We start from the raw sequence: 11,767 nt of genomic DNA, 5'->3' as shown, positions 1-11,767 counted from the left end.
GGTGGTTAATTGGAGATAAGAATCTCACAGACGTTCATGCCCAGGCTGGCTTTGAACTATGATCCTCAGATCTCATTCTCCCAAGAAGCTAGGATTACAGGTGTGAGCCACCAGTACCCAGCTTCCCTGAGCATTTTTACTCAAGCTAGAGCTCTATTTGGAGCAACAGCTCCAACTGTGGCCATTTGGTGTTTAATTGGAGCTAAGATTCATGGACTTTCCTTGCTGGGGCTGGTTTTAAATCATGATCCTCAGATCTCAGCCTCCTGACAAGTTAGGACTACAATGAGCCACTGATAGTTGGCTCTAACAATTGCATGATAAAATAATTTAAAGACAAGGAAAAGTTACCAAGAGCTCTCAAAACTTTAAAGAGGGCTGGAGATGTGCTTGGTAACAGAGCACTTGCGTAGCATGCACCAGGCCCTGGATCCCTTCTCCAGCACTGAGGGCACTAGGCGGTGACAGAGAGGGAGAGAGTACTTCTAATTGGGGATTTCCATAATAGTATGAAGTACTCATTAGCTTATAGACCCATCTAGAGCATACTTTCAGCTTTAAAAAATTCTAGCTGGGGGCTGGTGGCTCATGCCTCTAATCCTAGCTACTCAGGAGGCTGAGATCTGAGGATCAAGGCTCAAACCAGCCAGGGCAGAAAAGTCCATGAAACTCATCTCTAATAAACTACTCAGAACGAGCTAGAAAGGGAGCTGTGGTTCAAGTGGTAGAGCATTAGCCCTAAGCAAAAGAAATTCAGAGATAACTCCCAGGCCCTGAGTTCAAGTCTCAGGTCCAACACAAAAAAAACAAAAATTTCTATTTGTAGTCAGTGTTCTTTGAGGAAACAATTTAATCTTATACAAATAGCATTTCTAGGTTAAATGTAGATAAGTCATAAAATTCTATAGTAAGAGGACAGACTGAACTGGTAACAATTATATGACAACAGATACACCTAATTTCCCCAATTTCATATAAACTTCTGAAGTCACTATATAAACCAGATTATAGTAACCCTAATGCACACAGAGTAATGTAACTCAGTACCCATGACTAACAGAAATGGTGCTCAACAGGGCTTATAGAACATTTCTCTGCAGTTCAAAGTAGCTTTCATTGATCTAGTTTTACTTTTAAGTGTCTATTAGCAACAACTTTAACATCAAAGATAACAAAACACTTATTACCTGACTTATGTAACTGTAATCTCTCTGTACGTCACCTTTATAACAATTTTTTTAATTTCAAAGAAAAAAGATAACAAAAACTATGATTCAGTAAATTAACACATTATCAAAGGCAGTTAAAATTACAGCTGAGAGTATTCATGGGTTATGAAATCACAAAGCCTTTGTACAACTATTTAATAATAAAAGAGGGGGGAAAAAAACCTTCCTGGGAACCATGGTCCTCAGATCTCAGCCTGCTTATAGTATTTCCAACTCTTGTGGTGGGATTGAACTTTACAAAAGGTAGGCACACATGCCACTTTCTGAACCTCTTTTTCCATCTTTAAAATGAAATATTTGCTTAATATAGGGTTATCAGCTGGGCTCTATCAGCTGGGCTCTGGTGGCTTATGCCTGTGATCCTAGCTACTCAGTAGGCTAAGAACTGAGGATCCCATTCAAAGTTAGCTCAGGCAGCTAAGTCTACGAGACTCTATGTTCAACTAACCATCAAAATGCCAGAAATAGAATGGTGATTCAAGTGGTAGAGTGCTAGGCTTGAGCAAAAAAAGCTCAGAAATAATGCCCAGGTCCTGAGTTCAAGCCCCAAGAGTCACACACACACAAAACTATACATATATATGGTTATCATGAGAAATATGACACACTCCATGACACTAAGTAGGATTTAGCAGTTGATCTAAACAATTTTTATCAACACTTTTAAGATGCTCATCTCAACTTAGATCTAAACAGCACAGATACCCGCAAACAATTTTAATGTTACTGATACACACCTTAGAATCTGTAAGGGACTCCTGTTCTTGTTGACATTGAAAAAGATAATCCTTCATATCACTCAATTCATCTTCATGGATATTTCTGACTAACTGTTGACGCTTTTGAATCTGAATTGTGCCTAAAATGAAAAATCATTATCGATATATAACAGCATTATGACAGCAAATATATACAAACACATAATATACTTAATCTACATATATATATATATATATGAGATACAGACAACTGAGGTTCAAAGCTAGTCAGGGCAGAAAAGTCAACCAAACTCCATGTCCAGTTAACCAGCAAAGTCTGACTGGAAGCATGGCTTCAGTGGCAGAGCACCAACCTAGCAAGCAAATCAAGTGAGCACAAGGCTCTTGAGTTCAAGCCCTAGTACTGGTGCAAAAAAGAGCTGTCATTATAAAGCACCAGTGGCTCACATCTGTAATCCTAGCTACTCAAGAGGGTGAGATCAGAGGATCCAGCCTCAGCAGCAAATGCTGAAACTCTATCTCCAATTAATAAGAAAAAAAGCTAGATTTTAGGTATGGTTTAAATGGTAGAGCACTAGCCATGAACTAAAAAAGGTTGAGAGCACAAAGCCTTATGCTGAAGCTTCAATATTGGCAGAGACACATACAGGTTGTATCCTATAAACAAAGAGCACATAAGTAAGCTCAGGATATCATTCATTATATGCTACCTGTAATACTGATTAATAATGCTGATTAGGTTCACTTGTTTTACTAAACATACATGCAGAAACTTTTTTCTGTGTGTACTGTTCCTAGAGCTGGAGTTTAAGAGCCTGAGCACTGTCCCTGAGCTGCTTTTTTGCTCAAGGCTAGCATTTGACCCACAAACTCCACTTCCAGCTTACTGCTGGTTACTTGGAGATAAAGAGTCTCAATACACTATCCTGCCCAGGCTGGCTATGATCTCAGCCTCCTGAACAGCTAGGATTATAGGCGTGAGCCATCAGCACCCTGGGACATAACAGACTAGCTTGCACCACTCTATCATATTAAATGGACTTAGCTTTATTGTCGAAGATATTTTTGAAGTATATAAAGTGTTTTAAACTCCTTTACACAGAGAAACGATTCATGGTGGGGTTTTTCCTCCAACAGGTTAAAAGTTAATGCAGGAAAAAATGAAAATAACTCTTAATATTTTGCTAAAGTGGCAGGCACTAGTGGCTCATGCCTGTAATCTTAGCTATTCAGGAAGCTAAGATCTGAGGATCGAAAGCCAGCCTGGGCAGGAAAGTCTGTAAGACTCTTCAATTAACCACCAGAAAACCAGAAGTGACTCAAAGTGTTGGAGCATTAGCCTTAAGCTGAAGATCAGGGACAGCACCCAGTCACAGAGTTCAAACCCCACAACCAACAACAACCACCACAAAAACTGCTATAGAACACAGACCAAAAAGAAAAGTATATTAAATAATCTGACTATGATTGCCCACCACTCTCAAATTCTTAAAAGAATTCTGCCACACAGCTGGAGCTGTAACTCAGCAATAAAGCCCTTGCTCATATTTGCAGTGCCCCTGCATTCAATACCCAGCACCACTGGGAGGTAGGGTGGGGGAGGAGAGAAGAGTACCCACATCTTTGGGATGGGTTGGGGGACCCACAATGGTTAAGTCTGTATTGTAGTACCACTATTCCTATCCCAGGCAGGATAAAGGAAAATTCCTTTACTTTCACCTCAAAATCAAAACATTAATTTTGCTAACACATACTGTTTACATGCTGCTACATGCTTCATGCATGAGGAAACCACAGGAAACTAGAAATAGGGCAAAATGCACCTGACAGTACCAAGTACACACATAGAACTTCAAAACAAAATAATAATAGCTTATTTTTCTTCTTACTGCTACAGACTGTATTTTTAATCTTTACTACATTTTGAAAAAAACTAAAAAAAAACCACTAACTTACTGCAAACAACTTGGCAAGTATTCTAACAGTTAACAAGTTAGAAATTCTGTGTAAGATTTCATTTTTTCCTTTACATTTCTGACATACAGAAACATGGCAAACTTGATTCAAAGTTACCCGAAGTAAGACTTTAATTGGAAATCGCTATAATTATTACATCTAGATATAATCTCCACAGTATGAGGAAACCTGTAGCATTCCTTCAAAATGCTAGCAAGACTGATTCCTTTGCTGTTGGCAAATAAGTAAATTTCTGTTGAGATCTAACTGTATGGGATGATGACTTAGCACATGACTGATGACTGTCTTACTTTAATAGGTGACCTTCTGCAATTTTTTATTTATTTATTTACTTATTTATTTATTTTGGCCAGTCCTGGGGCTTGGACTCAGGGCCTGAGCACTGTCCCTGGCTTCTTTTTGCTCAAGGCTAGCACTCTACCACTTGAGCCACAGCGCCACTTCTGGCCATTTTCTGTATATGTGGTGCTGGGGAATTGAACCCAGGGCCTCATGTATATGAGGCAAGCACTCTTGCCACTAGGCCATATCCCCAGCCCCTGGCCTTCTGCAATTTCCCTAATCAGTAAGTGATGCTTTCTTCCCCTACATCTTCATCCATTAACACCAATAAGGTGTTATTAGCCAAGGCATAATTTTTGGCCTAGGGCTGAGGATATGGCCTAGTGGCAAGAGTGCCTGCCTCATACACATGAGGCCCTGGGTTCAATTCCCCAGCACCACATATACAGAAAATGGCCAGAAGTGGCGCTGTGGCTCAAGTGGTAGAGTGCTAGCCTTGAGCAAAAAGAAGCCAGGGACAGTGCCCAGGCCCTGAGTCCAAGCCCAGGACTGACCAAATAAATAAATAAATTAATTAATTAATAATAATAATAATTTTTGGCCTAGTCATGTCAACAAACACTGCCTGCTTTCTTGTATTGAATGACTTCTCAGATAGTTGCCACCACTAACAAGAGCTTCTGGACAATATATTTAGTTGATTCTGGGTACACTTTTGGTAGCTTCTTTAAGGGGAGGAACATGTCAAAGCTCAGGCACTATTCTAAACCACTCAACAATGAATTTCAGTACCACATCTGTCAACTATTTACTTCATCATCTAGCAAAACTCTTTCCTGGATATAGCCCAAAACAAAAACAGCTAGCACACTTCCTAAAATTTAAGTCTACCAATACCCCAAGTATCCAGGATCAGTCCTATCTTGTTAGTCCTCACAACCCCTTATTTTACTAACTTCTGTGCATCCTTGCTGCCACTAACATTTTCAAGGCCCTCCTCACCAAATCTCTGGCTATAAAGCAAGCTGTTCAGTTTGTTCCATGCCATACTTATCTTCCAGCACTTTCTCCCACTTTCTCATTCCTGTTACGTCACTAAATGAATTAATACAACTTCCCTACCCAGATTCCAAGATTTTTATAGCATCCACCTACTCCATTATTTCAAAGTAACTCATCTATACTCCAGCCATCCTCTCAGCTTCAAAAGTCAGAAAGTTTGTTTCTTCCTTGAATACTCAGGTCACTGGCTGGAATGTCCATCTTTCCTTCTGCCTATCAAGAGCAGACCTGGGCTGGGGATATGGCCTAGTGGCAAGAGTGCTTGCCTCGTATACAGGAGGCCCTGGGTTCAATTCCCCAGCACCACATATACAGAAAATAGCCAGAAGTGGCACTGTGGCTCAAGTGGCAGAGTGCTAGCCTTGAGCAAAAAAGAAGCCAGGGACAGTGCTCAGGCCCTGAGTCCAAGCCCAGGACTGGCAAAAAAAAAAAAAAAAAAAAAGAGCAGACCTAACTCAAATCCCTATACCAAGGGTAATTCAGTTAAGTGTACTATCTAACTTAGCAACTACTATGGCTGCCTGGTGAAGGAGTCAAGAGCAATACTTACAGAAACTACATGAGAAAAGAAAATCAACAGGAACAAGGAAATACTTCATACATACATACATACATACATATATATATATATATATATATTTTAACATTCAGAAACACTTTCAGAACTGAACAAAGTATTGGAGTATACTATTTTAGTATCCTTAGCTCTCTCTTCCAAAGAAGATGGGATACTCTAAACTTACAAGGGGCCAAGGCTGGCGAATGTTTTAAGCAGTACTTAGTAGTTTGTTTATAATGCAAATGATTGCTTAGGGACACATGTAAGTGAATGGGAAATTCAAACTAGCTCTGAAAGCAAATCCAGAATAATACTGAGATTCAGTGTCAGCATTCAGAAAAAAAAATGTTGCAACCAAGTTGAAAGGTCATTCAGGATGAGTCTTACATTGTTATCAAACCAATTTTCTATACTGTAGATAGTGGTATATACCACTATGTCACCCAAGTGTTTTACATTTGGAAAAGGCTTATATGAAGTTATACAGAAAACTATTTTATTAGTTATTATTGAAGTAAATCTTACGAGTGAACAAAATACTAAATGAAGTAATTCTCATTTTTTGAAAGGACTCTTCTGAACTGAACTTTCTACAAAATATTCAAAGAGCATGCAATTGGTAAGATTTCTTAATACAGCTTGTATTAATATTAAAAACCACTTCAACAATGTTTGCTTTTAGTAAGAAAAAGACTAAGATCTCCTTTGTTACCTTCATGTTTACCTGTAAAGGGAAAAAATTCATACTGAAAATCTTATCATATAACTGATCCAGGTACTCAATAAAGTTTAATGTGTATTTCAAATCAAACTTCATTACTACAAAATTCAAGGGAGAATACAAGTCATAGTGCCTCAGCATTAAATTCAAACAGGCATCCATCAGTAATCTAAGAACTTATTTCTAAAAGCAAGTATTGTCTTCATAATTCTGAGCTGGGTGCTGGTGTCTCACCCCTATAATTCTAACTACTCTTAAGTCTGGTATCTGAGGATGTTTCAAAGCCAGCCCACATAGGGAAGTCTGTGAGACTCTTATCTCTGACTAACCACCAAAAAGCAGGAGTGGAGCTGTGGCTCTAGTGGTAGAGCACCAGCCTAGAGTAAAAAAGCTAAGTGCCCAGGCCCAGAGTTCAAGCTCCTATACCAACACACGCACGCACACACACACACACACACACACACACACTAAATAACAGCTTTTCCATAAACAGCACAGGGCACTTGCAATTCTATCTTTTCATAAAGAACACATTGTTGAAAATAACAAAACAGAAAGAGCATAGATAATGTGGACCAAATGGAGAGTTTATGTAGACACACTAAAAACCTATGAATGTGCCAAGATGCAAGTCATTTCTTTGGAAAGTATACTCTCACAGCAAAGTCCAACAGAATGAGGTGTGAATGTTCATTTCCTGTCTTTGTGCAATCATAAGTAAGACAACAGTTAAGATTCCTATATGAAAAACAATATCACATGGAAAAAAAATTCCTCTTTTCAGATGACAGGTACATACTACCATGCTGCACTTCTTCCATTTGACATGAAGTCTCATAAGCCTTTTTTTCTTTTTTTTTTTTTTTTGCAAGGGCTGGCCTGAAACCTAGATGATCCCAATCTCAGTGTTCTGAGTAGAGGTACGAGCCTCCCACCTGGCTCCTTTTCTTTACTGAGCCAAAGTCTGGCTATGATGCCTATGCTAGTTTCAAACTTCTTCAGTCAAGAAATTCTGACTCAGTACCATGATCAGCTGGGACTTACAGGTATAAACTACAGGTACTTGATCTTATATTTGTTTTTTTTAATTAATTTGTTGTTATTGTAGAGATGATTCACAAAGGGATTACAATTACACGAGTCAGGTAATTATGTTGCCTTTTGAACAGTGTATTTTGTTCCCTCATTATCTCCCAGTGGCTCCATCTGGTCTCCACCTACGTGTTGTATAGTTCACTTTCATCAGTGTCCAGTGAGCTCCACTGCTGTACTTTTTTACCCTTCTTTCCTCAAGTTCTGTACTCTCCCTCCAGCCCTCCTGAAAATATGCACAATACACCATACATAAGGAAAAGAATCATCAAAAATAGATATAAAAAATGAAAAAGGGAAAGAAAGGTTTCTTGTTTCCATATCTTAGAGTTTGCTTCTACATACAATATTTTATGTTAATATGAAGAGGCACGTAGGCATTTCGCCTTTGTGTCTGTCTCTTAAGAGTATCTTCTTTTGGTTTCACTGTATACAGAGTCCTGTATAATCTATCACATCCCAGTATCTTTTAGATCTAATTTCTACATATCAGAGAGAACAAGTTCCATCTATTTCCCTGCAAATGACATCATTTTATTCTCTCTAATGTCTGTGTAAAATTCCATTGTGTATAGGTACCACATTTTGGGGATCCACTCATCTACTGTAGGGCATCAGGGCTACTTCCTTCTCTTGGCTATTGTGAATAGTGAGGCAATGAGCACGGATGCACTGGTATCTTTATCATATCCTGGCTTTGTGATGTTCTGGGTATAGAGCTAGGTACAGAGCCTAGGAGTGGTATGGGGAAGGTCAATGTTTAGCTTTTTGAGGAACCCTCCAGACTGCTATTCAGAATGGGTACTAGTTTACATTCCCACCAACAGTATGTAGGGCTCCTTTTCCCCCACATCCTCACCAACAACTGTTGTTATTCGAATTTACACTGTTGGCCAATCTAACTGGGGTCTGCATCATTTACACACAAAGTATTTGGAGATAGGCAGCACTACCTCCATTGTCCACCAAATGAGAAAATAGTAACATCAAATTGCTAACCATGTATTTAATAATTCAGTGAGCAGAGTTCCATAGTCCCTCATCTCCTAGTAAGTGCCTCAACCCTTTACACTTTAAAGGACCACTTTACATCTATCTTACTCATTTTCAAATACTTACCATAGAAATGTCCAAATCCCATGCTGATAGCAATGACCAAAGCAAGTATAACACACTTATTGAGACCACTACTGAACTGGCGTTTACTCAACTCCTTAGAAGGTTCATGTTCTTGCTCAGCAAGCAGCCGTTCCTCAGATTCTGAAGTAGAAACTGTCTTCTTCCTCCCACGGCGGCGGCGGTAGGTAGGACTGGGCTGATGGCTGGTTTCATCACTACTTGATTCGTCATCATTAGGCTGAGATGAAAATACTATTTTAAAAAAATTGGTAATATAAGTGTTAAAATTTTTAGCAAAGCTTTCCCAGGAAATACATTTATAGAAACTAATGCCATCCATACATGCCTTTTAACATGAGACAGCCAAAAATGAAAACCAACACAAACCAAAACGCAAATGTCCAATTTACCAACATAAGCAGAAACAAAAAAGACCTCCAGTACGGGAATCTGTTATAGATATTCCCTAATTTGAGATGTCTACTTTTCGGGGGAGTAAGGGGTTTAACCATCTACCTTCCTCCTGGTAGCTTATATTTTTAGAGCAATCATTCATTCTTGTAGTATTTCATTGTTATCAGAACCATGTAACACAAATACTGTTTCTGAAGGAAAAAAAAATCCTGTCTCTTCAGTTAAAAAAAAAAAAAAAAAGCTCAACTACGTATAAGCAGCACAGGAAGGTATCAAACAGTTCTTGCAGCTTGCAACATAAAACAGCCACCAAAAGTTTCCTCAGTGTACCTGCCCCCTATCCCATGGGGTCACCCAACAAGGTCATAGCATTATGGTTTAGTAATACAGGTTTCCAGAAGTCAGATGAGCCCTTCCCTTCGACTGCCACTCTTACTAGAAGGTTTTTAATTTTACCCTCTAGTAAATATGTCAGCATGAGGAAGTGACACAAGAGCTATCTCAAAATTAAGAACTACACTGGTACTGCTCCCTTATGAAAAGAATGAAAAACAAAGAAGGAAATTTTTTAATGCACAAAAAAATCTCAAGTTTAGGAAACATTCCCCAGAAATAGCAACATCCTTTTTATTCAAAATTGTATCACTTCTTAACACTGTGCCCTATTTCAGCAAACTATAGATTCACACAGAAGAAAAATCACTCAGTTATAACTTCAGTAGGCCAATTTGAAGAAAAGCAAAGCACTAAAAGTAGGGATAAAATGTGAAATGGAATTTAATTCAAAGCTCCCAAATAAATCTCATGCTTCACAAAAGCAAAACAATTTTTCAGAAGACAGGGTAACCATGATAACCATGCCACAGGAAAGGTGGTGACTTGGGTTAGTACTGTGAGTTTAATCAGCTCTCACAACAACACACACAGAGAAGTCACTATCAAGGAATAGTCCTAATGTTTAGTAACATGGATGCCACTGAGATCTTTTGGTTGTGACCCTTTTTTATGCCCATCATGTTTATCTGATTAGTCTTGATCCAAGATGCTTTTCCAAGATGCCATTGCCTCAGGTATGAGGTTACATTTCTTGGACAAAGAGAAAAATAAGACTTAAACATTATATATTACAAAGGCATTCATGCTCATGGCTGATTATTTTGGTCAAACTTTCTGACATAAAAACTATAATAAGTAATTGTATTAACAAACCATTTTGTCAAAATTCCCCAAATGGTGTTCTACTATCCATTTTGCCTTCATTATATATTGTACAAAATCAGCCTACCTCACATTAAAATATTCATCTTTATCTAACGCTTCCATCTTTTTTAACCCATACATACAATTGTGCTGAAGTATTTTTCTTTTCAAGCTCCTTTTAAAGCATAATTTAGCCCGCAGTCCAAGATGCAAGTAATGCAAAAGCATGCAAATAAGCTTAGCCAGCTTTTGGTTGCTTTTTTTTTAAACAAAATCTATGTTGAATATCTCTTAAGAGTATCACAAGTAACAGGTATTTTTAAAAGCACTTAGTAAAAAGGAAATGTGACTGGGCACACTCAGCTCTTGAGAAGCTGATCAGACTTAGACCACCTTGGAAAGCGAGTTGGCTAGGAGCATGGTGTTTCAGCCGATCATCCCAGCCCCTTATGCATTCAGGAATCTTCCACAGCTTCTCCCACCACCTTTCTTTTGTGAATAAACAGGAAAAAAAGATGCGTAAAGCTTTATTATATATAACAAAAAGAAAAATAATTGAAAATATTTCATTATGTAACACAGCTATCTATTCTAAATTAAATATAATGGTGTATGTGTGTTGGTCATGGGGCTTGAACTCAGGGCCTGGGTGCTGTCCTTGACCTTTTTGCTCAAGGCTAGCACTCTACCACTTGAACCACAGCTCTACTTCTGGCTTTTTGGTGGTTAACTGGAGCAAGAGTCTCACAGATGTTTCTGCCTTCTGGCTTCAAACAATGATCCCTAGATCTCAGCCAGGTCCTGAGTAACCAAGATTACAGACATGAGCCACTGGCGCCCTGCACAATCACATCTTTCTAAATTATAGAAACATTCACAACGCAAACTTCCCTTGAGTTACCAACTTTGCCTTCTGGGGAAGTAGAAGATGGCCACACTAAAACAGGCAGTCTTTAACTGAGCCAAACATACAGTAATATCTATTACAAGCCAAAGGATGAAGAGGAAAGGGATAGGGAAAAAATAAAAACCAAAACAACTCAGCAATGGGTATATAACAAACAGGAAATAAGAAAGAAAAGCTATCAGATACTTGCACTACATAATGACATCTCGGTCAAGGATAGATCATGTACGAGGGAGATCCTATTAGATCTATCTAGTCACATTACAGTCTTAGCTCCATGAAGCTTATGACATTAGGTCATGAAACCACCTAATGGTGTATCTCCCAGAAAAGATCATCAGAGCAGAGAGCACTGTTAAGCAGTACATAGCTGGTATCATTATTATTTTAATGTTTTGTTTATTGGAACATTTTTGTAGGAAGGATAACAGTAATAGATTTTTTAAGAAACAGTACAATAATCTGAAAACTCCTCAAGTCTTACAT

The 11,767-nt window shown here is 38.5% G+C and overlaps 1 protein-coding gene across 3 annotated transcripts in view; it reads right to left on the bottom strand.

Moving 5' to 3' along the window:
- Ccpg1 (cell cycle progression 1) overlaps positions 1 to 11,767 on the bottom strand; it is a 44,013-nt gene that overhangs the window by 19,301 nt on the left and 12,945 nt on the right. For all 3 annotated transcript variants that reach the window (XM_048333300.1, XM_048333299.1, XM_048333301.1), the window contains exons 6-7: positions 8,761 to 9,012; positions 1,967 to 2,088 (exon numbers count right to left, since the gene is read on the bottom strand). In XM_048333300.1, coding sequence (XP_048189257.1) covers positions 1,967 to 2,088; positions 8,761 to 9,012 — 374 coding nt within the window. The remainder of the gene's footprint in view (positions 1 to 1,966; positions 2,089 to 8,760; positions 9,013 to 11,767) is intronic.

Source organism: Perognathus longimembris, chromosome 23 (genome assembly GCF_023159225.1).
Source record: "Perognathus longimembris pacificus isolate PPM17 chromosome 23, ASM2315922v1, whole genome shotgun sequence".
NCBI lineage: Eukaryota > Metazoa > Chordata > Mammalia > Rodentia > Heteromyidae > Perognathus > Perognathus longimembris.
The sequence above is the reverse complement of the archived record's forward strand: the minus strand, read 5'-3'. Positions and strand labels throughout refer to the sequence as shown.